This window comes from Schistocerca serialis, chromosome 1 (assembly GCF_023864345.2).
Source record: "Schistocerca serialis cubense isolate TAMUIC-IGC-003099 chromosome 1, iqSchSeri2.2, whole genome shotgun sequence".
Classification (NCBI taxonomy): Eukaryota; Metazoa; Arthropoda; class Insecta; order Orthoptera; family Acrididae; genus Schistocerca; species Schistocerca serialis.
Window position 1 is genome coordinate 1286309306 of NC_064638.1, and position 25923 is coordinate 1286335228.

General features: G+C 42.0%; 1 protein-coding gene and 1 long non-coding RNA gene across 4 annotated transcripts in view; one reads left to right on the plus strand and one right to left on the minus strand.

Moving 5' to 3' along the window:
* The window catches only part of LOC126419687 (uncharacterized), a 181863-nt gene that overhangs the window by 133312 nt on the left and 22628 nt on the right, over positions 1-25923 (plus strand). The window lies entirely within an intron of this gene.
* Positions 1-25923, minus strand: part of LOC126419648 (DNA topoisomerase 2-binding protein 1-A-like) — a 266920-nt gene that overhangs the window by 73084 nt on the left and 167913 nt on the right. For both annotated transcript variants that reach the window (XM_050086847.1, XM_050086840.1), the window contains exon 14: positions 12299-12465. In XM_050086847.1, coding sequence (XP_049942804.1) covers positions 12299-12465 — 167 coding nt within the window. The remainder of the gene's footprint in view (positions 1-12298; positions 12466-25923) is intronic.

Below are 25923 nucleotides of genomic sequence, written 5' to 3' on the forward strand. Positions count from 1 at the left end.
AAGTTGTTTTATGGAAAACAGCTACCAGGGGATGTATAAACTCGCCTGATTGCTTCTGCTACATTTGTGGTAACTATACCATTAAAAAGCAACAAAGAAACATTTCCGATTTTGTTGAAAAAGTATATTTCGGCTATTTTAGTATAAAGTGGGGCAATAAAGATAAGCCTTGGGCCCCACACAAAGTTTGTTCAGTGTGTGTTTAAGAACTGAGACAATGGTTTCAAAGTAAAAAGCAGTCCTTACATTTTGGAATACCAATGGTTTGGAGGGAGCCCAAAAATCATAGTCATGACTGCTATTTTTGTTCTTGCGATGTACGAGGTATCAATTTGAAAAACAAAAAGGATATGTCTTACCCTAACATTCGATCAGCCATTAACCCTGTTCCTCGTGGACCTGAAGTACCAATACCCTCTCCTCCAGATCCTTTAGATGATACAGATGATCACGAGCCATTGGCTCCGCAAGGTGATAGTGAAGAAGACAGAGACTGCTAGAATCCTGGCCCAACCGATCCCATTCCATTCTCACAATCTGAACTGAACGATTTAGTAAGAGACCGAGGCCTTTCTAAAGAATCGGCAGAGGTTCTAGAATCTAGATTGAAAGATAAACATACGTTAGCTCTGGGTACATCCTTTTCTTGGTATTGATCGAGGGTAAAGGAGTTTGAATCTTTCTTCTCTCAAGAAGGTGACCTGGTGTTTTGCAGTGATGTTCCAGGACTTATGGCACGCTTCAAAATATAATATGCTACTGATGAGTGGAGACTTTTTACTGATTCTTCAAAAAGAAGACTTAAAGCAATACTTCTACACAATGGAAATAAGTATGCTTCTATACCAGTTGGAAACTCAGTTCACTTAAAAGAATGTTACAAAAACCTTGAACTGGTTTTAAGCAAACTCTGCTATTCAGACCACAGGTGATTTCAATGCTGCTTGGTCAACAAAGTGGCTATGCAAAGTTCCCTTGCTTTCTCTGTGAATGGGACAGCAGAGACTCCGTTGTTTACAGAGAAGTCACAATGCTAGAAAATTGTAGCACAATGCAAGAAGACCTGAAGAGAGAGTGGAATTTTCACTATGTAGCGGAGTGCGCACTGAGTTGGAACTTCTGGCAGATTAAAACTGTGTCCCGGTGCAAGGCTCCCACTTGGGACCTTTGCTTTCTCAAGCAAGTGCTCTACCATCTGAGCTACCCAAGCATGACTCACGACCCATCCTTACAGCTACAATTCTACCAGTACTTTACCTTCTACCTTACAAACTTTCCCCCAAAAGGCAAAGGTCTCGAGTCCAAGTCTCTGTCTGGCACACAGTTTTAACCTTTTTTTCATATCAGCACACACACTGCTGCACAGCAAAAATTTCATTCAGGAAACATCCCTCAGGCTGTGGCTAAACTATGTCTGTGCTATATCCTTACTTCCAGGAGTGATAGTTCTGCCCGCAGGAGGAGGGACCGGCAAAATTAAAACTGTGCGGACGGGTCATGAATCGTGTTTGAGTAGCTCAGATGGTAGAGCACTTGCCCGCAAATGGCAAAGGTTCTGAGTTTGAGTCTTGGTCCGGCACATAGTTTTAATCTGCCAGTAAGTTTCAGATCCGTAGAGGATCAATGCTTTGTGCAGGGACTGGCAACTGGTCGTGAAAATAAAATTAACATACTGTGCATAAATAGGCTGAAGATCTATTATGGCATGATTACTCAAATGCAGAACAATCACTGGAAGCAACTGCATCCATAAATTTGTAGGAATAAGCAGCTTAATATGGAGTGACAACATAAAACTAATAGCAAGTAAGGCATATGAGAGATTCTTCTACACCTGCATGGCTACTTTGCAATTTGCATTTAAGTTAATGGCAGAGGGCCCCTCACTGCACTCGTCATATTTCCCCCTCCACCTCTTCCACACTGATGTGCTTCAGAAATAGTGAAATAATAATGGCAATATCTTCTAGGTGCAGGTCATATATAACAACAGAAACTAATACATAAACAGAAGATCACAATTTCTCTGACTTTCGCTCATACTGCGATCTAGTGACGTCTGTTGGTACTATCTCCACAACAGGCCTTTTCACTGTAATTTATTCTTGCAATAACAACTGCAGTCATTTTAAAGCAATTTACTTCGTTTATTGGACATTTAAATCTGGATTAATTTTCCTTCTCATTTCATCTCGATGCCACGATGGGGCCTATATCAAGGACAGAGTCTTCGTCACGCCAGTAGCTGACGACGACGAACTGAAGGCTAGGATACAAGGTGCTGTGGGTACTGTGACAGAACACGTGTTGTTACGAAACACCTGGCGGGAACTGGAATACCGCCTCGACATTCTCCGAGCTACCAAGGGAGCACACTCTGAGGTTTACTAACGTAAGTGGTCTTAAAAAACTAGTAACACTAACCTATGTAACGGCATCAAATGTACATTACATTATTATGTCAAACAGTTATTCTGTAATAAATTGTTATAATCTGGGCAAGACATTGTGCTCACCCTGTATGACACCATCATCCATTGTCAGATCACATATGCTGACAGTTATTCCAACAATGATGATTTCCAGTGACATGCATCACACTGTGAAACTGTCACAGTGAAACAGTTTTCACCGGCTGTTACATAATTACTAAAGAACTACTAACGGATTTTAAGGTTACATCTATGACTTTTGGTATTTGACTTCCTGCTTAGAAATAAAAAAAATATGTGTTGCGGTGCTTCTGGAAATTCAGTGCCTAAGGGAATGCAATAGGGGATGAAAATTTTTAAGAAGATATGTCATTACATTAAAAAAATTTTAAAGCTAAATTTATGAAAACTGGTACTTCACTTCTCTGTTTTACATATAAAGAAATATCTGTTAGGGTTGGTTGGTTTAAAAGAGGGGGAAAGGGATCTAACTACAAGGTCATCGGTCCCTCACTCCTAATAAAACATTGCCACAAGTGTGACAATAAAACAGACGAGACATAACACAAAATGGAAAGAAAGGAAAAAGAGTAAAACAAGGAAGCAGATCACGAAAGTAAAAAGGAAAAGCCAGCCACCCTGCAACACATTAAAACCTCTACCCTAAAAGCACTAGGGTGGAGGACACAGATGGACAAAGGACATGCACTAAAACTCAGATCGAATGATAAAACCCACCCTCATGGATGAAACGTGAAACCAAATCATCTGATGAGGCGTTGTCTGCTAAAATCAATGATAATGACAACCAAAGATGAAGTCGCTGGACAGCCAAAGAAGGACAGAGCAGAAGAATATGGGCCACCGTCAACCGGCCGCACTGACACTGAGGTGGATCTTCATGGGGCAGGAGGTAGCCGCGGGTCAGCCAGGCATGGCCAATGCGGAGCCGGCACAGAACCACAGAGTCCCTGCGAGAGGTCCTAATCGAGGAATTCAACACATTCGTGGTCCCCTTAATGGCTCGCAATTTGTTGTGCGTGATGAGATTTTGCCATTTCGTCTCCCAAAGCTGAAAAACCTTGCAGTGTAATAATGAACGCAGGTCAGTTGCAGGGATGCCCACCACCAGAAGTGGTTTCCATGTTGCCTGTTTGGCCAGCCTGTCAGCAAGTTCATTTCCTGGGATTCCAACGTGACCAGGGGGTCCAGACAACCACCACTGAAGAACTGGACAGTTCCAGGCCATAGATGGACTACTGGAAGGACGCTACCAAAGGATGACATGGGTAGCACTTGTCAATAGTTTTCAGACTACTCAAGGAGTCAGTACACAAAAGAAAAGACTCCCCAGGACATGAACAGATATACTGAAGTGCACGAGAAATGGCCACCAATTCTGCAGTGAATATACTGCAGCCATTGGGAAAGGAATGCTGTTCAATATGGCCGCTGCAAATGTAGGCAAAGCCAACGCGACTGTCAGCCATCGAGTCGTCGGTGTAAACCACTTCAGAGCCCCGGAACACGTCAAGAATCGAGAGAAAGTGACAGCGGAGAGCTGTAGGGTTAACAGAGTCCTTAGGGCCTTGTGAAAGGTCCAGATGAAGCTTCGGCCAAGGCGTACGTAAACGAACCGCAAGTAAAGGTGGTAAACGGGGACTCCAGTTCAGAGAGAAGGGACTGCATGTGAACCACAATCGTTAGCCCCGACCTGGGCTTGCCAATGTGGGAGATGAACTGCCGCGGGTGGGAAACAGAGACAATAATTCGGATGATCAGGAGAACTACAAATGTGTGCTGTGTAACTGGTAAGCAGTTGTGCATGTCTGATCTGCAGTGGAGGGACCCCAGCCTCCACCATTACCCTGGTCATCTGACATGTCCCAGTGGAACCCCGCAGTGGTGCACAGGGTCGAGTAAATGCAATGCCGAGGGCACTGCCGAACCATAAACCACACCCCTCCCATAGTCAATTTGGGACTGGACAAGGGCTCTGTAGAGCCGCAGCAGCGTAGAGCGATCTGCACCCCAATTGGTGTTGCTCAGGCAACAGAGGGCATTGAGGTGCTGCCAGCACTTCTGCTTAAGATGATGAAGATGAGGAAGTTGTGTCAATCGAGCATACAGTGAGTGGTGGATCGTCATGGAGGTAAGGTTCTGGGCTCTGGACGAACGGTACTATGCCAACAGAAGTGCATGACACACGAATTTGCAGCTGAAAACTACAAGCCGTGGGCTGGAGCCCATGACTGTGCCTTGTGGATGGCTCCCTGTAGGTGACACCCATCAGCAGCAGTACGAAATGCAGAAATCTTCTGCACACAGAGAAGGTGAGACTGAGGGTCCAACAGCTGCTGCTAGACCGTTAATGGCCACTAAAAATAGAAAGACACTCAATACGGAGCCTTGCAGGACTCCATTCTCTCCTGCATATGGATGTAACTATGGGAGGCACCAACTTGGACACGGAAAGTATGGAGCGACAGGAAGCTTTGGATAAAAATCAGGAGCGGGCCCCGGAGACCCCACTCGTACAATGTGGCAAGGATACGTAGTCACCAGGTTGTGTCATATGCTGTACTTAAGTCAAAAAAGATGGCAACTAGGTGTTGCCGTATGGAAAAGGCTGTTCCGATGGCAGACTTGAGGTAAACAAGATTATCAGTGGTAGAGTGACCCCTGCGGAAGCCACCCTGGCATGGAACCAACAGGCCACATTATTCCAGGACTCAACCCAACCGCCAACATACCACACATTCCAGCAGCTTACAAAGAATGTTGGTGAGGTTGATGGGCCAATAGCTATCCACATCAAGCAGATTTTTACCGGGTTTGAGCATCGGAGTGATGGTGTTCTCCCGCCATTGCGATGGAAAGACGCCGTTGCAACAGATCCGACTGAAGACGATAGGAGATGTTGCTTGTCGTCAGATGAGAGATGTTTAATCATCTGGCTGTGGATCCGATCAGGCCCAGGAGCTGTGTCGGGGCAATGTGCAATAGCACTGGTGAGATCCTGCTCTGTAAATGGGACGTTATAGGATTCACTGTGGCTTGTAGTGAGTGAGAGGACATTCCCTTCCAGCCTTCATTTGAGAGTGAGAAAGGGTGGGGGGTGGGGAGTGGTGTGGGGGGGGGGGGTGGGGGGGGGAGGGGGGGTGTAATTTTCCGACACAGAGGCTTGAGCAAAGTGCTCGGCAATTGCGTTTGCGTTGGTAGATAACATGGCGTTTATGGTAACACCAGGAACACCTGTTGGGGTCTGGTACCCTAAAAGATGTTTGATATTTGCCCAGACTTGGAAAGGTGACTTATGGCACGCAGTGGTCGAGATGTATCTCTCCCAACACTCCAGCTTCCATCGTTTGATAAGTTGGCGAACGCGGGCACGGAGCCGTTTAAAGCCTATGAGGTGCTCCAGGGAAGGGTGCTGCTTTGCAGCTGTAGAGCTCACCAACACTCCTTAATTGCTTCAGCGACTTCTGGTGACCACCAAGGGACTGCCTTTATCTCTTGGGCACCATAAAAAGCGAGGGATTGCATTTTCTGCCGCAGAAGCAATTGTTGTAGTCACCTGCTTAACCATCACATCAATGTTTCCGTGTGGGGGAGATTCAATGGGGACAGCAAAGGTGAAAGTTTCCCAGTCCGCCTTGTTTAAAGGCCATCTGGGCAGGCGTCCTTGGGCCTGACGCTGGGGCAGTGACAGGAAGATGCGGAAGTAGTCACTACAACACAGGTCATCATGCACTCTCCAGTGGATACATGGGGGAAGTCCTGGGCTGCAAATTGATAAATCAGTGGCCGAGTAACTACCTCAAGCCACACTGAAATGTGTGGCGGTCCCAGTATTTGAGAAGCAGAGGTCCAACTGAGACAGTAAAGTTTCGAAATCTCTGCCTCAGCCAATAAGCACAGTGCCACCCCACAAGCGGTTATGGGCGTTAAAATCTCAGAAAAGTAGGAAAGGTTTAGGGAGTTGATCAATCAGTGCAGCTAATACATTCAGGGGTACTGCACCATCTGCAGGAAGATATACATTGCAGACAGTTACTTCCTGTGTCATCCTTATTTTGACAGCCACAGCTTCAAGACGGGTTTGAACGGGCACAGGTTTAGGGCATAAACGCAAACTCCACCTGACACTGTATTATAGTTGCTACGGTTCATGTAATATCCCTTATAGCCATGGAGGGCAGGGGTCCGCTTTGATGGGAACCAGGTTTCCTGGAGGGCAATCCAGATAGCAGGTGTAAAGCTTAACAGTTGCTGTAGCTCAGACAGGCGGTGGGAAAAACCATCGCAATGACGTCATTGTGAGACTGGGAAGGCATGGAACATTCAATGATGTAGTTTACATCTCAGAGTCACCTGCTTCCACCGACTTATTGCCTGAGCAGTCTATATCCATTTAGTCTCAGGATCTGGCGAGATCTAGGTCCCCAACGGATGCCCAAATCTCCACCGCATCCTCAGACACAGAGCTTGTAGGTAGCAGTGGTGTGGGTACCAGTGCAATTTTCTTGGTCTTAGGAGTTTTCTTTTTGGATTTCTCTCGGTGCTCCTTGGCTTTCCCTGGCTGGGAGGACTTCACTGGCTCAGTCTCTGGGACTGAGGATGAGCATGAAGCACTATGACCAACTGCTTTTGAGCTCTTCAGCCACTGGTGGGTGTCATTTTTCCCACCAGTAGACACCTGGGAAAGGAGTGACCCGGGACCCCAACCTAGCGAGAGAAGCCGAAGAAGACTTTCGTTTCTCCGGCTCAGGTCCCCGATGGTTTGGGGGTGTTGCTCCTGAAATAGGTGGTGCAGCAGCAACAGGGAGGGAAATGCCCCCTCACCAACAAGGGGGCAGGTTTAGTCTTCCAGCTCAGAGAGGTGACTGGGGTTGACGGAGCTGATGTTGCCAGGACTGTTGTAGCAGCAGCATAAGACAATGTCATAAGCGCAGGATTCAGGCTTTCAAATTTTCTCTTAGCCTCAGAGGAGGTCAGTTGGTCCAGGGTCTTGTACTCCATGATTTTCCTTTCTTTCTGGAGAATCCTACAGTCTGGCAAACAAGGTGAATGGTGCTCTCCGCAGTTGACACAGATGGGAGGCAGGGCACATGGAGTATTGGGATGGGATGGGCGTCCACAATCTCGACATGTGACGCTGGAAGTACAGCAGGAAAACATATAGCCGAATATCCAGCACTTACAGCACCACATCAGGGGAGGGATATAGGGCTTTATGTCACAGTGGTAGACCATTACCTTGACATTCTCTGACACTGTATCACCCTCGAAAGCCAAGATGAAGGCACTGGTGGGGACCTGATTATCCCTCAGACACAGGTGGACACACCGGAAGAAATGTACACCTCTCCGCTCTAAATTGGCGCACAGCTCATGGTCAGACTGCAAAAGAAGGTCCCTGTGAAATATGATACCCTGGACCATATTTAAGCTTTTATGGAGCACGATGGTTACAGAAATGTCCCCCTGCTTGTCACAAGCGAGTAACACCTGTGACTGGGCAGAGGATGCTGTTTTGATCAAAACTGATCCAGATCTCATTCTGGACAAGCCCTCCACCTCCCCAAACCACCAGCACGAGATGATGAACTACGCTTCATCGCGTGTCATCCGCCCTGATGCCACCCACTCTGACCAGGGGGCCTCTCCACGTGCGCCACTCAGCCACAGCAAAGGCCACCTGGCAGGATGGCCATTGCCGGGAACCTGATGCCCCAGGGCGATGGGCATCTACCCCTTGGCATACGTGGGGAGTTAACGGCGCAGTCATCAGCAGAGCGATCCCTGTGTGGTCAGGGGCTACAACCAACAGGGTACATGGCGGCCCCACCACAACGGACTGGGTACCGTGTGGGAAATCGGTGCAAGGAAGTTTACACAGAAAGTGACACTGCATAGTGCATGGTGGAAAATGCACCCAGGAAGGTGTCCTCACCCAGGAGATAGAGAATTGGTGGGACTGCAATGTGACGACGAGAAAGTGGGCTAAAGATCTCAACGCCCGATGGACACAATGCACTATGTAAGGTGCCCTTCCCCAACTGGCTTGCTCTTTGGGAAAATTTTGGAGAATGGAGGTCAAACCGTACAGAGGACCATCACACGAAGGCCAAAACATGTGAGACTCCTTTTAGTCACCTCTTATGACAGGCAGGAATACCTCGGGCCTACTCTAACCCCCGGACCCACAGGGAGATATCTGTTAGGGGATAAAAGCTGGTATAGAAATATTTTCGCAAGACACAAAGGTATGATTAACAAAAACTTTGGACTCCAGTTACCAGAATTGCTTTTTGGTCAGAAATACATTCAGGGAAGATCACGTTTACATGGCCTTAGTGCGAAGAGTCTAGAAGGTGTTTCAATTTGTGAACAACATAAAAATTTGGTTTTAAAAAAAATCTCTTCAGGCCATACAGTCTAGGTGGGCAAAGTAGTGGGTGCTAAGCTAGTATATCAAAGAATACAGCTGTAAAGAGTGGTTTCACTTCCCTTGATAATACAATAGCTGTTGTCACCAAAATGAAGTCATTTCAGTGTACAATGGCTTACTGATGTATAACATTGTTCACCGGTTGAGCTTTGGCAATGTACTTCACAGAGAGGACTGTTTGGAAGAAATAAAAAAAGGTTCAAATGGCTCTGAGCACTATGGGACGTAACATCTGAGGTCATTAGTCCCCTAGAACTGAGAACTACTTAAACCTACCTAACCTAAGGACATCACATACATCCATGCCCCAGGCAGGATTCGAACCTGCGACCGTAGCGGTCACGCGGTTCCAGACTGAAGCGCCTAGAACCGCATGGCCACACCAGTCGGCAGAAGAAATCAACTTGTTTTTATGATATGAGGAAAAATTGTACAATATTCACAGTTAATGATATTACGTGGCTTACAAAATTAATATCTTGTATGGACATGTGCCACTTTTCAATGACTTGAATGCACAGCTTCACGGCACAAATGACACACTTACTGCTACTATAAACTAAATCTTAAGTTTTTAATAATGATATTGGTCACAAAAACTACAAGTATTTTCTAAATTTGAAAAAAGTTACCAGCAATTTGGGTTCACACAAAAAGCCAGACCAAGACAGTTATGAAGGAATTTTCTTTGGTAATGCATTGTTTAATCGAAGAATTTTCATCGAAATTCTCTCAGTTCAAAGATTTTTCAAAAACACAACAATCTATTATATACACAGATATGATTTCACTGGATAAACTGAAATTGTCTAAACTAGAATGGCTGGAAACTGAAGAAACTAAAATGCAGCTGATTGATTCCCAGTCTAGTTCAATATGGACTCAAAACTTATCAAAACAGGAAAAGAATTGGAAGTAAACAAATTGGAAAGACTCTCAGGTAATATGAACAAAAATGCTGGCATTAAAATTACAAAATGTGGAATTAAATTCCACACATAAATAGCTGTCTACAGATGCTAGCTTGACAATATTTTCATCAACCTGTACCAGTGAGCCATTATTTTCTGAAATGAACGACATTATTGACTTGGGAAGGGAGTGAGACAGAGCTGTAGCCTATCTTTATATTGAGCAAGCAGTGAAGGAAACAAAAGAAAAATTCAGAGTAGGTATTAAAATCCATGGAGAAGAAATAAAAACTTTGAGGTTCGCCAATGACATCGTCATTGTATCAGAGACAACAAAGGACTTGGAAGAGCAGTTGAACGGAATGGACTGTGTCTTGAAAGGAGGATATAAGATGAACATCAACAAAAGCAAAACGAGGATAATGGAATGTAGTCGAATTAAGTCGGGTGATGCTGAGGGAATTAGATTAGGAAATGAGACACTTAAAGTAGTAAAGGAGTCTTGCTATTTGGGGAGCAAAATAACTGATGATGGTCGAAGTAGAGAGGATATAAAATTTAAACTTGCAATCGCACAGATTCAGAAGGATGTAAGTTGCAGTAGGTACTGGGAGATGAAGAAGCTTGCACAGCTGTATCAAACCAGTCTCAGGACTGAAGACCACAACAACAACATACACTCACTAAGAAATCATGTGACCAATAACTAGTTCAGCTCACATTCTGCTCAATGTTATCAAGTTTGCACTTAATATAAATTATTTAGCATCAAATTTGCAAAGAAGAAATCATATTAATTTCTCTTTCCTTTAGATAAACTTCAAATGTTTATTTATTTTACGATTGCTGTATAAAAGGCCTGTGCCTGGTTGCAAATAAAGAATATTAATATGGAACCATTCAGGTTTTTTTTTTTTTTTTTTTTTTTCTTTACGGTAATCAGTGGAGTCCAAATTTCTTTGCAATATCAAATTTCAAAATATCCATGCATTATGTCTAACAAGCAAAAATAGTAAGGAAAAAAGAAGTGGTATAAGTGGTATAAAAATTTAGTTCTACAATTAGTTTGATGGGATGGCAGGACTGTATTAAACATTTCTTTAAAAAAAAAAAATGGTATGTAGATGTACAAAGGTTCACTAGCTCTGCCCACTAGAGAATGCACACACACGAAAGAAATTTTTTTTTCTTGCAAATCTGTCAAATTTGTTGCCAAGATCATACATAGTTCTTATGTTTTAAATTACTAATACTGAACAGTATAATACTATAACAGCAATAATTTCAATCATGTTTACAGCACTGATTAACAGATTTGTAGGAAAAAGCATATTGTTACAGTGACCACCAAAGATACTTTATTTTAAAGAGAAACTCGTATGGTCTAAATAAGAGTTATTACAGTTGAAAAAAACAATATATATCCTATATTACTTGCAAAACTGTGAAAGGCGAATCAAATCAAGAACTGACACTGGAAGAAGGGATGGAACTTTTAAACACACTGAAGAGTACAAATATCTACGAGTTAATATCACACAATATGGAAAACAAGACAAGGGAGTTAATTCAAGGATAAATGCTAGCAAGTTTACTATTGGAAAAGTAAATGGTATTTTATGGGACTGACAGATCAGAAAGGAAACAAAAAAAAGAGCTTCACAATTATCAGAAGCATTGTGACATATGGATCAGAAGGAAGTATGGACAGTTAAATGGCAAATAGTAAAAAGGCTGATGGCAACAGAGATGGGACTTTTGGAGGTGGTCTGCAGGAATATCTAGGCAAGAAAGAATCAGAAATGAAGTAATCAGGAAGAAAATGAATATTACAAATTCAATTGCAGATTTTACATAAGAAAAACAACTGTTACGTTATGGACATATAATAAGGATGTCAAAAGAGATATTATCACAGCAAATTATGGAACGTGAGCCACCAGGAAGAAAGTACAGAGGAGGACTTCACACCACACGGATTCAAGGAATTCAGACCTCTATCAGAAGAACAAATATTGAAGAAAATTTATGGGCAGATAGACAAAAATTGGGGATGAAAATAAAATTAGACGTGTAATCTTGGGGTACCGGAAAATTTAACATTATGAAACCAGATGATAAATAATAACTGATTGCAAGAGAAAGGCCTAAACACAATTAAAAAAAGACAACACGCAATGTATTTTGACAAAAAACCCACTGACATAGTTTTTTTTTCTACTACATTACAATGACATACCCCAGAACAAAACAACAGCTTGCTTGCTCTCTCTCTCACACACACACACACACACACACACACACACACACACACACACACACACACAGAGAGAGAGTATCAGGTTTAACTTTTAACAATACTAAATAAAACTCTTAATCTACAATGGGTACTCTCTCTTAAATTGGGTCCCACACCAGGAAAGTTAAACATACAAAAAATCGTGACTGGCACCACCAAATGTTATAATGACAGAAATGAAATATCACTTTCGTTCAATTACCTGGCCCCCAGAAGTTCTGCAACAGAAGTGATGAACTCTCTCTCTTTGCCAGCATACGTACTCAGAGCTATCACACAATTTTTTAATGGTTTGGTGCTTGTATCTAATGATACAGGCTGGTGATAATAATTCACAGGTACTAGTTCTCCACATTCATAGCAATCTTCCTGGAAGTTTGACAAGATATTTCATGAGAGTCAACTGGAAAGCACTACCATATATGGTAGTTGCAAAAGGCACAAAATAAAAATTAACAACAATTTCCAAGTTCTTTTTAACATTACCACAGTAATAACACTAGTTTTAGAAAGACTATGCCTGTAATGGACAAAGGTATTAAAGTCATTCCTGCAGAGCAGAGCACCCATACCGCTTCTCAGATTAGAAGAGGAAGATTATTGTTCTTAGCTTTCACTCCAAAGTCTGAGTTGTAGAGTAAAGGTAACTGTGTGATGCCTCCATAAAATTTCCTAAAAAGGTGCCAATTTACTAACCAATCACAGCTCCATACAGATAAATTCAAAACAAGAACTCTATGACAAGATAGAAGTGCAACAAAAAGTCAAAATTAAACACACCTTGTATATAAGCTCAAGCTGACTTTTTATATTTTTTACTTCCATTATTACGAAATGTTAACTGATTCTGATTAACTGTTTAAGGAGGCCCAACAGCTGAGATCATCAGTCTCCTATTCGCCCCCAACAACAGAAGCAGTGTACCCAAGCTGTCTGCATACATAATAAATTCTGTATGCAACTGTGACAATGTGTTCTAAATGATCATGTAGTGAGTATCTTAGATGGAATGTGCAAACCACCCTGGATTTCACCAACTGGGCTGTGGGAAATCACCTGAAAGCCCATCCAGGCTAGCTGACCCATTGTCAACCCTCCAGGCAGATTCAATCCGGGAGCAGCATACCTCCCATCCTGGACGTGATTACATCAACATGTGCAGCTACCAGGGGCAGATCACTGAGTAATTGATATTATTTAACTGTGTGGGCACATGCCCTTCCTGTCCCCAGTCATTTAATAACTAAAAGTGATATTAGTGGACTAGTGCATAGAGCATTAGACTCCGACCATGGAGGTCCACAGCTCAATCCCAGATAAGGGCGTGGATTTTTCTTTATTCCAGTCCTTCCAGGATGGCTCAGGTCCACTTAACCTGCTATCAAATGAGTACTGGTGACTTTTTTTAGTTATAGAACGTGAGTGGAGTGATGGGTCTGACAATGTCCCTCTCCTACTGCTGTGGGGAAGAAAGACTGTGTTCCACGTGCAGTCAGGCCAACGGCTCAGTCACAGCCTTATGCCACAGACTTTACCTGTTATCTAGTAACTACACTGCAATCCTACAACAATAAGTTTTATGTAGTTTGGTACTACCTCACTTTTACTGTGGGACATATTTATATTTACATCTATTTATCTCTGAAACTACACTCATGTCACCACACAGTACATATAGGTTTCTAACCATGTCACAGAGAGCCTCAACTATCTCCTACATATCACGTTTATCTGAGTATAAGACAATCCTGAATATAAGACAATCCTGAATATAAGACAATCCTGAATATAAGACAATCCTGAATATAAGACAATCCTGAATATAAGACAATCCTGAATATAAGACAATCCTGAATATAAGACAATCCTGAATATAAGACAATCCTGAATATAAGACAATCCTGAATATAAGACAATCCTGAATATAAGACAATCCTGAATATAAGACAATCCTGAATATAAGACAATCCTGAATATAAGACAATCCTGAATATAAGACAATCCTGAATATAAGACACCCTCTTTTTCAAGATGCTCCTTGGAGAAAAAAATTCTTTAACAAATTCCATCTAATTAAAATTACAAACTTATACTGACATAAGGTATCTGTTTAAAAATTAAAATTACAACATCCTAAACTTTGGCCATTTATTCACTGTCTACAGTGAAACACAGACTGCAGTATTTTCTACGGTACATGTCATACATAAAAGCAGCAATTAATACATAAATAAAAGATCACAATCATGATTCAGTGCAATTCTTGAACTTTCGCTTGACCTGTGATCTGGTGATGTCTGTTGGTACTATTTCCACAATGGGCTTTTCCACTGCTGTTTATTCTTGCGATAACAATTGCATTCTGTTTAATGTGATTAATTTTGTTTGTCAGACATTTAAATCTGGCTTAATTTTCTTCCTTGTTTCATCTTAATATCACCATCTTGCTCTAAAGCTGCTTAAAAGCTGGTGACATTTTTCCCCGATATTCTAATAGCAAAAAGAAATTGTATTTCTCATTTTCAACTTACTTGGTAAATCTTCACAGTTTCTCAAAACAAAATAGAATACTGACTTGAGTTTAGGATCAAGCTATTGTTTCTGAAGGACAAGATTTTCACCTCTCAATGTTACCTTTACTTAAAAAGCAGCATAATTGTAGGGTATGTATACAACTTCGACACATGAACCAGAACTTATAGCCGGCCGAAGTGGCCGCGCGGTTAAAGGCGCTGCAGTCTGGAACCGCAAGACCGCTACGGTCGCAGGTTCGAATCCTGCCTCGGGCATGGATGTTTGTGATATCCTTAGGTTAGTTAGGTTTAACTAGTTCTAAGTTCTAGGGGACTAATGACCTCAGCAGTTGAGTCCCATAGTGCTCAGAGCCATTTGAACCAGTTGAACCAGAACTTATAATGCAGAACTGTCCAAATACAACAAATGTTTGTAAGTTGAGAGAGAATCTAATGCTATTTCCTCCTATATTTCACAAAATCATCAATTTTTAAGCAGAGCATTAGGTTACTGTAGTGGCTAGTTCACAATTTCTTGTGTATCCGTTGCACAGTGCACTAGAGCTCCAAGTCAAATGTCACGTCGTCATTCGAGCAACGTCGATATTGTATCGAGAGTTTCGGCATAACATAAAATCTCAAGGCTATTCAAATGAAAGAATTAACAATGTAGGAAGATACAAATTGCTACTTACCGTACAGAAGACACATCAAGTTGCAGACAGGCGCAATTAAAAGATACTCACATATAGCTATCAGCCATAGCCTTCATCAGTAAAAACACACACACACACACACACACACACACACAGCACACACCCCCCCGCCAACTCCAGTATCTCAAGCCGGAATGCTACGTCACCCTGCATGCAGCCAGCAATCTCGAGAGGGTGGGGAAGGGGAAGAGGTAGGAGTGTACTGGTGGGGAGAGACGAATCCTGTCTGGTGGAATGTATAGGGACTAGACTCCCAACATCAAAAGTGTCAAAAGGTTGTGGAACGGGGAGGTGGGGAAAAAAAGGAGCAAAAAAGGGAGGAGTGGGGAAAGGTGAGCATATGCGTCAGCAGAGGGCTGCAAATACACAAGGTGGGAGATGAGAATGGGGAGGAGATGATAGGACAGAGGGGGTGGAAACTATTAGCTGGAGGTGTGGGGGCAGGATGTTACCATAGATTGAAGTCAGGATAATTACCGGAGTGGAGAATGTGTTGTAAGAGTACCTCACATCTGCTCAGTTCAGAAAGGCTGATTGTGGAGGGAAGGATCCAGATGGCTTGGGTAGTGAAGCAGCCATTGAAATTAAGTGTGTTATGTTCAGCAGGACGTTGTGCCACAGGACTGTGTACTTTGTTCTTGGTCACAGTCTGGTGGTGGCCTTTCATCCTGGTGGACAGTGGTTGGTACTCATACCAATACAAAAAGCTGTGCAATGACTGCAGCAGAACTGGTAAATGAAATGGCTGTTTTCACAGATGGCATGGCATCTGATGGGGTAGGATAAACCTGCAACAATACTAGAGTAGAAAGTGCTGGGTCAGTGGATAGGGTAGATTTGGTACCTGGGTCTTCCACAGGGATATGATCCTTGTGGCAAGACGGCTGGGATTGGTTGTGGTGTAGTGACGGACTATGATGATGTGGGGGTTGGGTGGGCACAAAACATCACTTTAGGAGGGGTGAGAAATATCTCAGGTAAGATGACTCATTTCAGGGCAGAATGATAGGTAATCAAAGCCTTGGCGAAGGACGTGGTCCACTTGTTCCAGTCTGGGGTGGCAATGTGTGATGGTGAGGACACTCCTTTGTGGCAGGTGGAGGGGGGGGGGGGGGGGGGGGAGAGATGATAGGACAGATGGGGTGGAAACTTGTCGCTGCTGATGCCACCTCCCTATACACCAACATCCCCCAGGCCTATGGTCTTATCGCTATTGCACACTACCTTTCCCCAACATCCTTTATGTTTCAAACTCAACACCTCATTCCTCATATACTTTATTAACTTAATCCTACCCCGCAACTACTTCTCATTTGAAGGGAAGGTAAATAAACAAATCCACAGTGCAGCCATGGCCCCTGCATGGCACTCTTCTTCGCCAATGTTCTTAGAGGCCGTCTGGATGAGACCTTCCTAGCCTTCCAAAACACCAAATCCCTTGTCTGGTTCAGGTTTATTCATGGTATCTTCATGATCTGGACCCAGGGGCTAAGAGATCCTACTTTCATTCCTTCACAACCTCAACACCTGCTCTCTCATCTGATTCACATGGTCCACCTCAGCCCAGCATGCCACCTTCTTAGATGTTGACCACCTCCTCTCTGATGGCTGCATCTGCACCTCTGTCCACATTAAACCCACCAACCACCAACAGTGGCTGCTTTTTGGCAGCTGTCATCCATTTCAGACTGAAAAATCCCTCCCATATAGCCCGGCTACCTGTGGACAGCATATCTGCAGTGACAAACTCCCTTGCTCAGTATGCTGAGGGTCTCACGAAGGCCTTCACAGGCAGGCACAATCCCCCACACCTCTAGTCTGCAAACAGATATCCCATGCCATTTCCCCTCACAACCCCAAGAGCCCACCAACCCTAAGAGCCTGCCACAAAGCAGTGTTCCTTTCATTGTTCAGTACCCCCATGGACTGAAACAACAACCACTTCCTTCACCAAAGCTTTGATTACCTATCACCGTGCCCTTAAATGAGGGACATCCTACCCGAGATACAACCCATCCCACCTAAAACTGGTGTTCCATTGCCCACCCAACCTCCACAACATCCTAGTCCATTCCTATGCCACTCCAACTCCCAACCCCTTGCCACAAGGATTATATAACCTGGCCACTTGTGGAAGCAGCCATGTCATTTATCAACTCTGCTACTATTATTGCACAGGTTTTTATGTGGCCAAGAGCAAAGTAGGCCACCCTGTAGCAAAACATACAGTGGAACATAACACACTTTATTTCAATGGCTGCTTTACTACCCACACCATCTGGATCCCTCAATACACCACCAGCTTTCCTGAATTGCGCATATGGGAGTTATCCTTACAGCACATTCTCTGCTCCCGTAATCATCCTGACCTCAACCTACGATAACATACTGTCTCCACACCCTCCACCCAACAGTTTGCACCCCCTATGTCCTATCATCTCCTCCCCATTCCTGTCTCTCACCCTGTTTATTTGCAGCCTTCTGTCAATTTATCTACCTGTCTTTCCCACTCCTCTCATTTTTTGTTCCTTTTTCCCCACCTCCCTGCCCCACAACCTCCTGACACCTTGCCTGTTGGAGTCTTGTCCCTGCACACTGCACCAGACCGTGTTCATCTCTCTCACCACCCATACACTACTACTATGTGTGCACGAGGTGTACTTGTGTGTGTGTGTGTGTGTGTGTGTGTGTGTGTGTGTGTGTGCGCGTGTTTACTGATCAAGACTATGGCCAAAAGCTGTATACGAGTGTCTTGTAATTGTGCCCGTCTGCAACTTGGCACGTCTTCTGTACGGTAAGTAGCAATCTGTCTTTTCCTACATTGTTGATATTTCTACCTGGAGTTTCAAATGAAAGCATTGTTTGCCAACCCATAACTTCGGAATTCATCAATATAAATTTGTACAAAACATCGATAAACAATGCTTTATCTGTCAATGTAAGGCAACCCCTACGTTAATCTACTGAACTACGAAAAATGTTGATCTGAGCAGAAATAGTTTAATCTGCACATATAGGACGACCCAGCATTTTTCGAATGATGAATTTGGGTAAAAAATCTTGTCTTATAGTTGCGTAACTACAGTATTATGTTATCTGTCCTACCCACCTACCTAAATTTACAATTACAGCAATACAGAAGCAATATCTACTATACTAAGCATCATATTGTCAATCTCTGATGGCTCCAGGCTGCTGATTGGTTATCCTGTCATTTGTGCCTCCACTGACTAAATATTTTTGCTTTTTATTTTTCAAGGTAAAAAAAGTCACTGTTCAGTCTGTTAGTCTATTAAACATAACCCTTTTATTTCTCTCTCTGCCTATTTCTCTTTGTTACTGCCTTTGTTCTGACAGAGGGCATCTGGACATATGGACAGCATTCAAACATTACACGAATTGGTGTTCTTTAGTAACACCAATCATTCACAACCTAGTGTGAATATTTTCCTGTCCTGCATAAATGAGATGTGTGGAGATCACAGCCATCCCACATGATGATTACAGAAATTTTAGCTTCATTGTACTATTCCATAACTCTTTCCGGAAATGTTTAATTTCATCGTTTTAACTTTATTCTATTCAGTGATTCAGGTACTAAACTTTTTTGGGTTATGACAGAGAAACATAATATACTGTCATTTTTGTGCAATCTGGATAATGAAACAAATCAGAAGCTGCCAAAACCTTCTTCTCTTCCATGCATTCTATGAGAGTTATAAATACCATCACTATTTTATAGCTACTTCAGAGAAACTGCAATAAGATCAAAAATAAAACAATTAATATGGATAGTGGTGCCAACTAATCTAATCATTATTTTTTACTGATATCAAGAATACCTACTGAACAACCACTGTATTTACCTTACACACTTGTTTATATTTACACTAGCGACCTGACCCAGCTTCGTAGGGGCAGCACTATTTATCTATAGTTGGACGACTTGTCTGGCATAACAGTAATTTTGTTTACTGGTCACTGCAGAGATTTAAGTTAAAAATTCAGAGACATACATAGTTAATTGAGTATCACCACTCTCACACAACAACTGATTTAAGCAGTGCATGACAAGTGCATGACAGGAAAGTTCTCAGGTGGCACAAATGTTATCCAGTCCAATTTTAATTGGCATTTGGAGTGAGATATTGTGCCAGTGTTGGGAGCTGTGAGGTACCACACTAAACTAGTGTAACAGCAGTGCCATTTTGACTTGAGCTACAGCTGTTTTCTGGCCATCTGATTGCAACACAGTACTGCACAACCTGCCTGACCATAACAGAGTTTTCAGCACGTGCTACGGCCACTTGCTGTTCACCTAACTCCAGTGTCAAACCGATGGAAGCTGTACATTCCTGTGAACTTTTCCCACATTTTCCTTCAAACCACTTAAACATTCACCTGACACCATTAAATCTGTTCTTATTAGCTTAATATCTGATACATATTGCATCGCATGTAGTTTAGGAAGTCTGCAGTAAATTGTGTTGTCAGTCACTACTCTTGATGAACTGTGGTATCATGTTGAAGCTGCATGGGCAGCTGTAACTGTACACGCCACCCAAGCTCTGTTTGAGTCAATGCCCAGGTGTATCAAGGCTGTTATTACGGCCAGAGGTGGTTGTTCTGGGTACTGATTTCTCAGGGTCTACGCACCCAAATTGCGTGAAAATGTAATCACATGTCAGTTCTAGTATAATATATTTGTCCAATGAATACCCGTTTATCATCTGCATTTCTTCTTGGTACAGCAATTTTATTGGCCAGTAGTGTATTTATTTTGCACTTTATTATTTATTTGAGGTACTTGTGTGTGGCAGGTAGAGTTCAGAGTTCCAAGGAGAACCTCTAAGCACTACACCACCCGATCCTACAATGAATATGCAACCACAATGAATGAAGGTGCAACCACAATGAATGAAGGTGCAACCACTATGTGGCTGATGGGGAAAAACCAAAAGAAAACAAAAGTTCTAAAGAATGACACTCTTGTTAACTTTTGCTCATATAATATGCTTTTACTCCATCATGTTATAAGAGTTAAAAAAAGTGCAAGTTCTTGCTAGCAAATAGCAGAAAATTACTTCATTATAATTAAAGAAGAGTTTTTTGAACTATTTAAAAATACTGAGAAACGGATTTGCAGTAATTGTAGGAATGTTACAAGGAAAGGTGAAGAAGTTACACTTTGACAAATAATGTAGGGTTCTCCAAAAATTCGGACAGGAGGGAAGATTTGTTAAGAAGGAAACATACATCATCCTAATTTTTATTTATTTATTTATTTACCACCCGCACTATCACATTCATGATACTGGACTTGTGAAGGTACAGAACAGTATAAAATATTACATATTTACATCATGTGCAAAAACTTATCATTGGTATCAACACATCTATGTAACAAAAACATTATTCTGCTTAATTTGATTATAAAATTATATACATATCAATATAATGGAAGGAAACATTCCACGTGGGAAAAATTATATATAAAAACAAAGATGAGGTGACTTACCGAACAAAAGCGCTGGCAGGTCGATAGACACACAAACAAACAAACACAAACATACACACAAAATTCAAACTTTCGCAACAAACTGTTGCCTCATCAGGAAAGAGGGAAGGAGAGGGGAAGACGAAAGGAAGTGGGTTTTAAGGGAGAGGGTAAGGAGTCATTCCAATCCCGGGACCGGAAAGACTTACCTTAGGGGGAAAAAAGGACAGGTATACACTCGCACACACGCTTGTGTCTGTATGTGTGGATGGATATGTGCGTGTGTGCGAGTGTATACCTGTCCTTTTTTCCCCCTAAGGTAAGTCTTTCCGCTCCCGGGATTGGAATGACTCCTTACCCTCTCCCTTAAAACCCACTTCCTTTCGTCTTCCCCTCTCCTTCCCTCTTTCCTGATGAGGCAACAGTTTGTTGCGAAAGTTTGAATTTTGTGTGTATGTTTGTGTTTGTTTGTGTGTCTATCGACCTGCCAGCGCTTTTGTTCGGTAAGTCACCTCATCTTTGTTTTTATATATAAATTATATACATACATACAGATAGAATAAAAGCTAGTGAAACCCCTTGTTTGATTTTACTAAAACTATTAAATACAGTACTTTAGTTAACTAGGTATAGTAACATATGGCACAAAAGCTAGTTGCATACATGGACGAAAGAAATTTGGTTTTATCTGGGAATGGTTGATAGTTAGGAATTTCAACTCCGTTCCTGCTCAAAGGTTTTTTTGCCACTTTCGCACAGCAACAATGCTGCAAGAAATCCATAAATTCATGCTATGATGCTGCATGTGAAAGCACTACAGTACAGCGATTAAAACTGAGCAACTGTGCAACATAAAAACAACTGAACATCTTTGTGACCAACTGGAATTTATTATAAAACTGGAAGAGGATTAAATGTTCTTTTCTATGCTGAACTGACAGATTATTTAGAAGCGATAAATAAGTAATTTGGTATAGTGGTTTATGAGTTAAATGTAAGTAACATTTACACTGATTAAGAATAATCATCATTCAGAAGTCAGACTAATGCTTACTTAATGCATCTGGTAGTTGTCAAATGCTTCATAATTTAAACTTACTAAACAATTTTACAATAATTTATGTTGCATTTATATATTATGTATGAATGAATTTTTGACAGCAACAGACATAAACAGGAACTCATCACGACATTCAACAGCAAGAACCAACACTAACAACCATTATTCAGTGATATTTCATGGTCACTAAGAAACACAAACATGATTTTTACAAATATTTATTTTAAATCTGAATAGTCTTGGGTAATGAAGAACCAACAGCTGAAAATTGGCAATACATATATAAGTTTTGGATATACTGTATTTGTTACAGGCATGAAGCTTGTTTTTCAGAAAATATAGTTTGATACAGCAACGACAAACTGCACAATGTGCTTGCTACAACTGCCTAGCAGAAATCTGCACCCATTGTTTGTAGTGAACAGTTCCACATATTGAGAACAAGCTGGCAGTCGGTGCAGCATGCTCACAATAACAACTAAGCACACGCACCCACTACGAGTGAGCAAAGGATGCTGCATGTGCAAACCGTAAGTGAGGTTTTCCTTATCAAAACACAGTGGGTTCTGTTTGAATGAGATACAATTTATTCTGTAAAGGATTTTTTTATCTGCATTTATACATTAAACCTGTTAGATGAATTTCGTCAATTTATGAGGGATTTAGATAGAACAAGTGTATCACTTAACAGCATTATGAAAAAAAGTTGCCACTCACCTTAAGTGGAGATGCTGAATCGCAGATAGGCACAACAAAAAGACTGTGACAGATAAGGCTTTCGGACCACAGCCTTCGTCAAAAATATATCTCACACACACACACACACACACACACACACACACACACACACACACACGTACGCGCCAACACAACTGACACATACAACTGCAGTTATGTGAGCGAGTTGTGTTTGCACCTGTGAGTGAGGTTTTTTAAGGACTTAGGGGCCGAAAGCTTTATTTGTGAAAGTCTTTTTGTTGTGCCTATCTGTGACTCAGCATCTCCGCTGTATGGTGAGTGGCAACTTTCCTCTTAATAATATTGTTACATTCCATCCTGGACTTTCCATTAAAGGTATCACTTCATATTAATACCTTCTTTGTCAACCACTTCTGTGCATTTTTAAAATTATTATGTGTGAGGAGGTAGATGAACAATGTTTTCACGAAAGATTTATGCAATTTATGAACAAAAAATTCTCAAACTGGCAAAAGATCTTCTCAAATAGACAGATTTTCTAAGATGAACGAAAGATTTTCTAATAGCGATGATACACTGCTTTGGGTTCTCAATTAATTGTAAAGAGGTAAACTAGAAAAGTGAATGTAATTAAGGTCAGAACATGTGCAAGATTTTAGAGATCATTTAGATTTGATGGAAGTCAAGTTGGAAAACAAAGTTTAACATCTAGTTAGTGTTAAAGTAGTACAGGATATACCATTCAATGAAGAGCAAACATTAAAAAAAGAATTAATACAGACAAAAGATAATTTCAAACAAGTTACAATTACTATTATTGAAATGTTTATCGCAATTGAAAATTAAATAGAATGAAAACAGAGAAATTTAGAAACTAGTGTGGGACCCTCTGGTAGTGACAGAGCTGACCACAATATGGATTTGACACATGATAAGTTACTATTTTCTGTTCTTTTGTGCAACCTGATGCACAAACTTCATTATACAGCAAAGGGGATAAAATATATACTGCATGTTTCATATTTCAGTAGTTACCAGAACTTTGAATATGTCAAATTGGAGGTAAGGAAACAATTACATGATTTATATTTTGGCCCAAAAATTGTGTATTGCATATGAAAAAAAATTATTTTGAGAATGTTGAAAATAGTAAAGTAAATGCCAAGAATGTCTCCCACCACCTCCGAAAGTCCCACCATCCGGCCACAGAGGAGCATTCCCCTCACAACTCAGTACCACCCAGGACTGGAGCACCTGAATTACATTCTCCGCCAGGGTTTTGATTACCTGTCATTGTGAACTGAAATGAGGAATGTCTTGCCCACTATCTTTCCCATCCCTCCCAAAGTGGTATTCTGCCATCCACTGAATATACACAATATACTCGTCCATCCTTACACAGCCACTGTTCCCAGTCCCTTATCTCTTGGTTCATACCCCTGTAATAGACCTAGATGCAAAAGCTGTCCCATATATCCTACCACCACCACCACCACCACCACCACCACCACCTACTACTCCAGTCTGGTCACAAACATCAACTATCCCACAGAAGTCAGGGCCACCTGTGAAATGAGTAATGTGGTCTACGAGATAACCTGCAACCACTGTGCTGCATTCTATGTAGGCATAACAACCAACAACTCATTAGCATGAAGGCCACCGACAAACCGTGGCCAATAAACACCAGCTTTGGTGAACTGCACTGACGGGAACGTTCCCTACAGTACATCCTATGTTCCCGTAACCCTCTTGGCCTCAACCTTTGTTAGTCACTGTCCTCACCCATCCAGCCTCCTCCCTGTTCCCATTCCAGCACTACACAGCCATCATCACATCCAGTCTTTTTATTTCTCTTCTTATCCGCTACTTCCGCCCCGGCCCCCCTCCTCACCTCTCCCCTTTCCTCTGTCTAATCTGCAGCACTTCACTGTCTGCCACCCCTACCATACTATCCCTCCCCCTCCCTGTCCCAGCCTCCGCCTTTCCCCCACCCAGTTGCCACTCCCATTGTGCACTGATGCTGCTGCTCGCAGTGTAGTTTCAGTTGCCCGCAATGTGGTTTCAGTTGCCCGAGACTGCAGTTGTGTGTGTGAGTTGTGTTCAGGTGAGTGTCTGTGCGTGTGCATGTGTGTGTGTATTATTGACGAAGGACTTGATGGCCAAAAGCTATAATTGTGAATCATTTTGTCGTGCCTATATGCAACTCAGCATCTGCGCTATATAGTGAGTAGCAACTTTCCTTCTCATAATATTGTTACAATACTGTCACATTAAAGATACCAAATGAGGATACAAGACGGCCGTGATGTACTGTTGTGGTATCAGAATTCCCTCAATCACAACCAGCCATGACCTGGAATCATAACCAATGGATCCCCACACTATGATGCCAGGAATCACATTGCTATGCTTATCCAATGAAAGAATGGGACCTCTCCCCAGGTCACTATCGTACTGTCAAACAACGGCCATCCAGTGTGGTGCGCAGAACCACGATTTATCACTGAACACAATGTGATGCCATTCATTAGCAGTCCATGCTTTCAGGTCATGGTGCCATTTCAAATGCTGCCATTTGCACTGTGGTGTTAACAGCAGCCTTTGCGTGTTGTTGTTGTTGTTGTTGTTGTTGTTGTTGTTGTGGTCTTCAGTCCTGAGACTGGTTTGATGCAGCTCTCCATGCTACTCTATCCTGTGCAAGCTTCTTCATCTCCTAATACCTATTGCAACCTACATCCTTCTGAATCTGCTTGGTGTATTCATCTCTTGGTCTCCCTCTATGATTTTTACCCTCCAGTACTAAATTGGTGATCCCTTGATGCCTCAGAACATGTCCTACCAACTGATCCCTACTTCTGGTCAAGTTGTGCCACAAACATCTCTTCTCCCCAATCCTATTCAATACTTACTCATTAGTTATGTGATCTACCCATCTAATTTTCAGTAGCACCACATTTCGAAAGCTTCTATTCTCTTCTTGTCCAAACTATTTATCGTCCATGTTTCACTTCTATACATGGCTACACTCCATACAAATACTTTCAGAAATGACTTCCTGACACTTAAATCTATACTTGATGTTAATAAATTTCTCGTGGAGGTCAGACCAAAATCCTGATGAGTGTGCTTGTCCTCAATTTCCCATGTAGTCCAACATTCCAGTTACCAAATTGGAGTATTTTAGTAAAGTATGCAGACAATTGGACAGAAAATTAATTTTAGGGAGAGAAATGTGTGCATAGAACTGTGTTACGCTGACAATGTATTTTGACAAATGTTAGCAAGGCACCACTGAATAGGCTCCACAGTGGTATCCTCACTATTACAAACAGAACATTT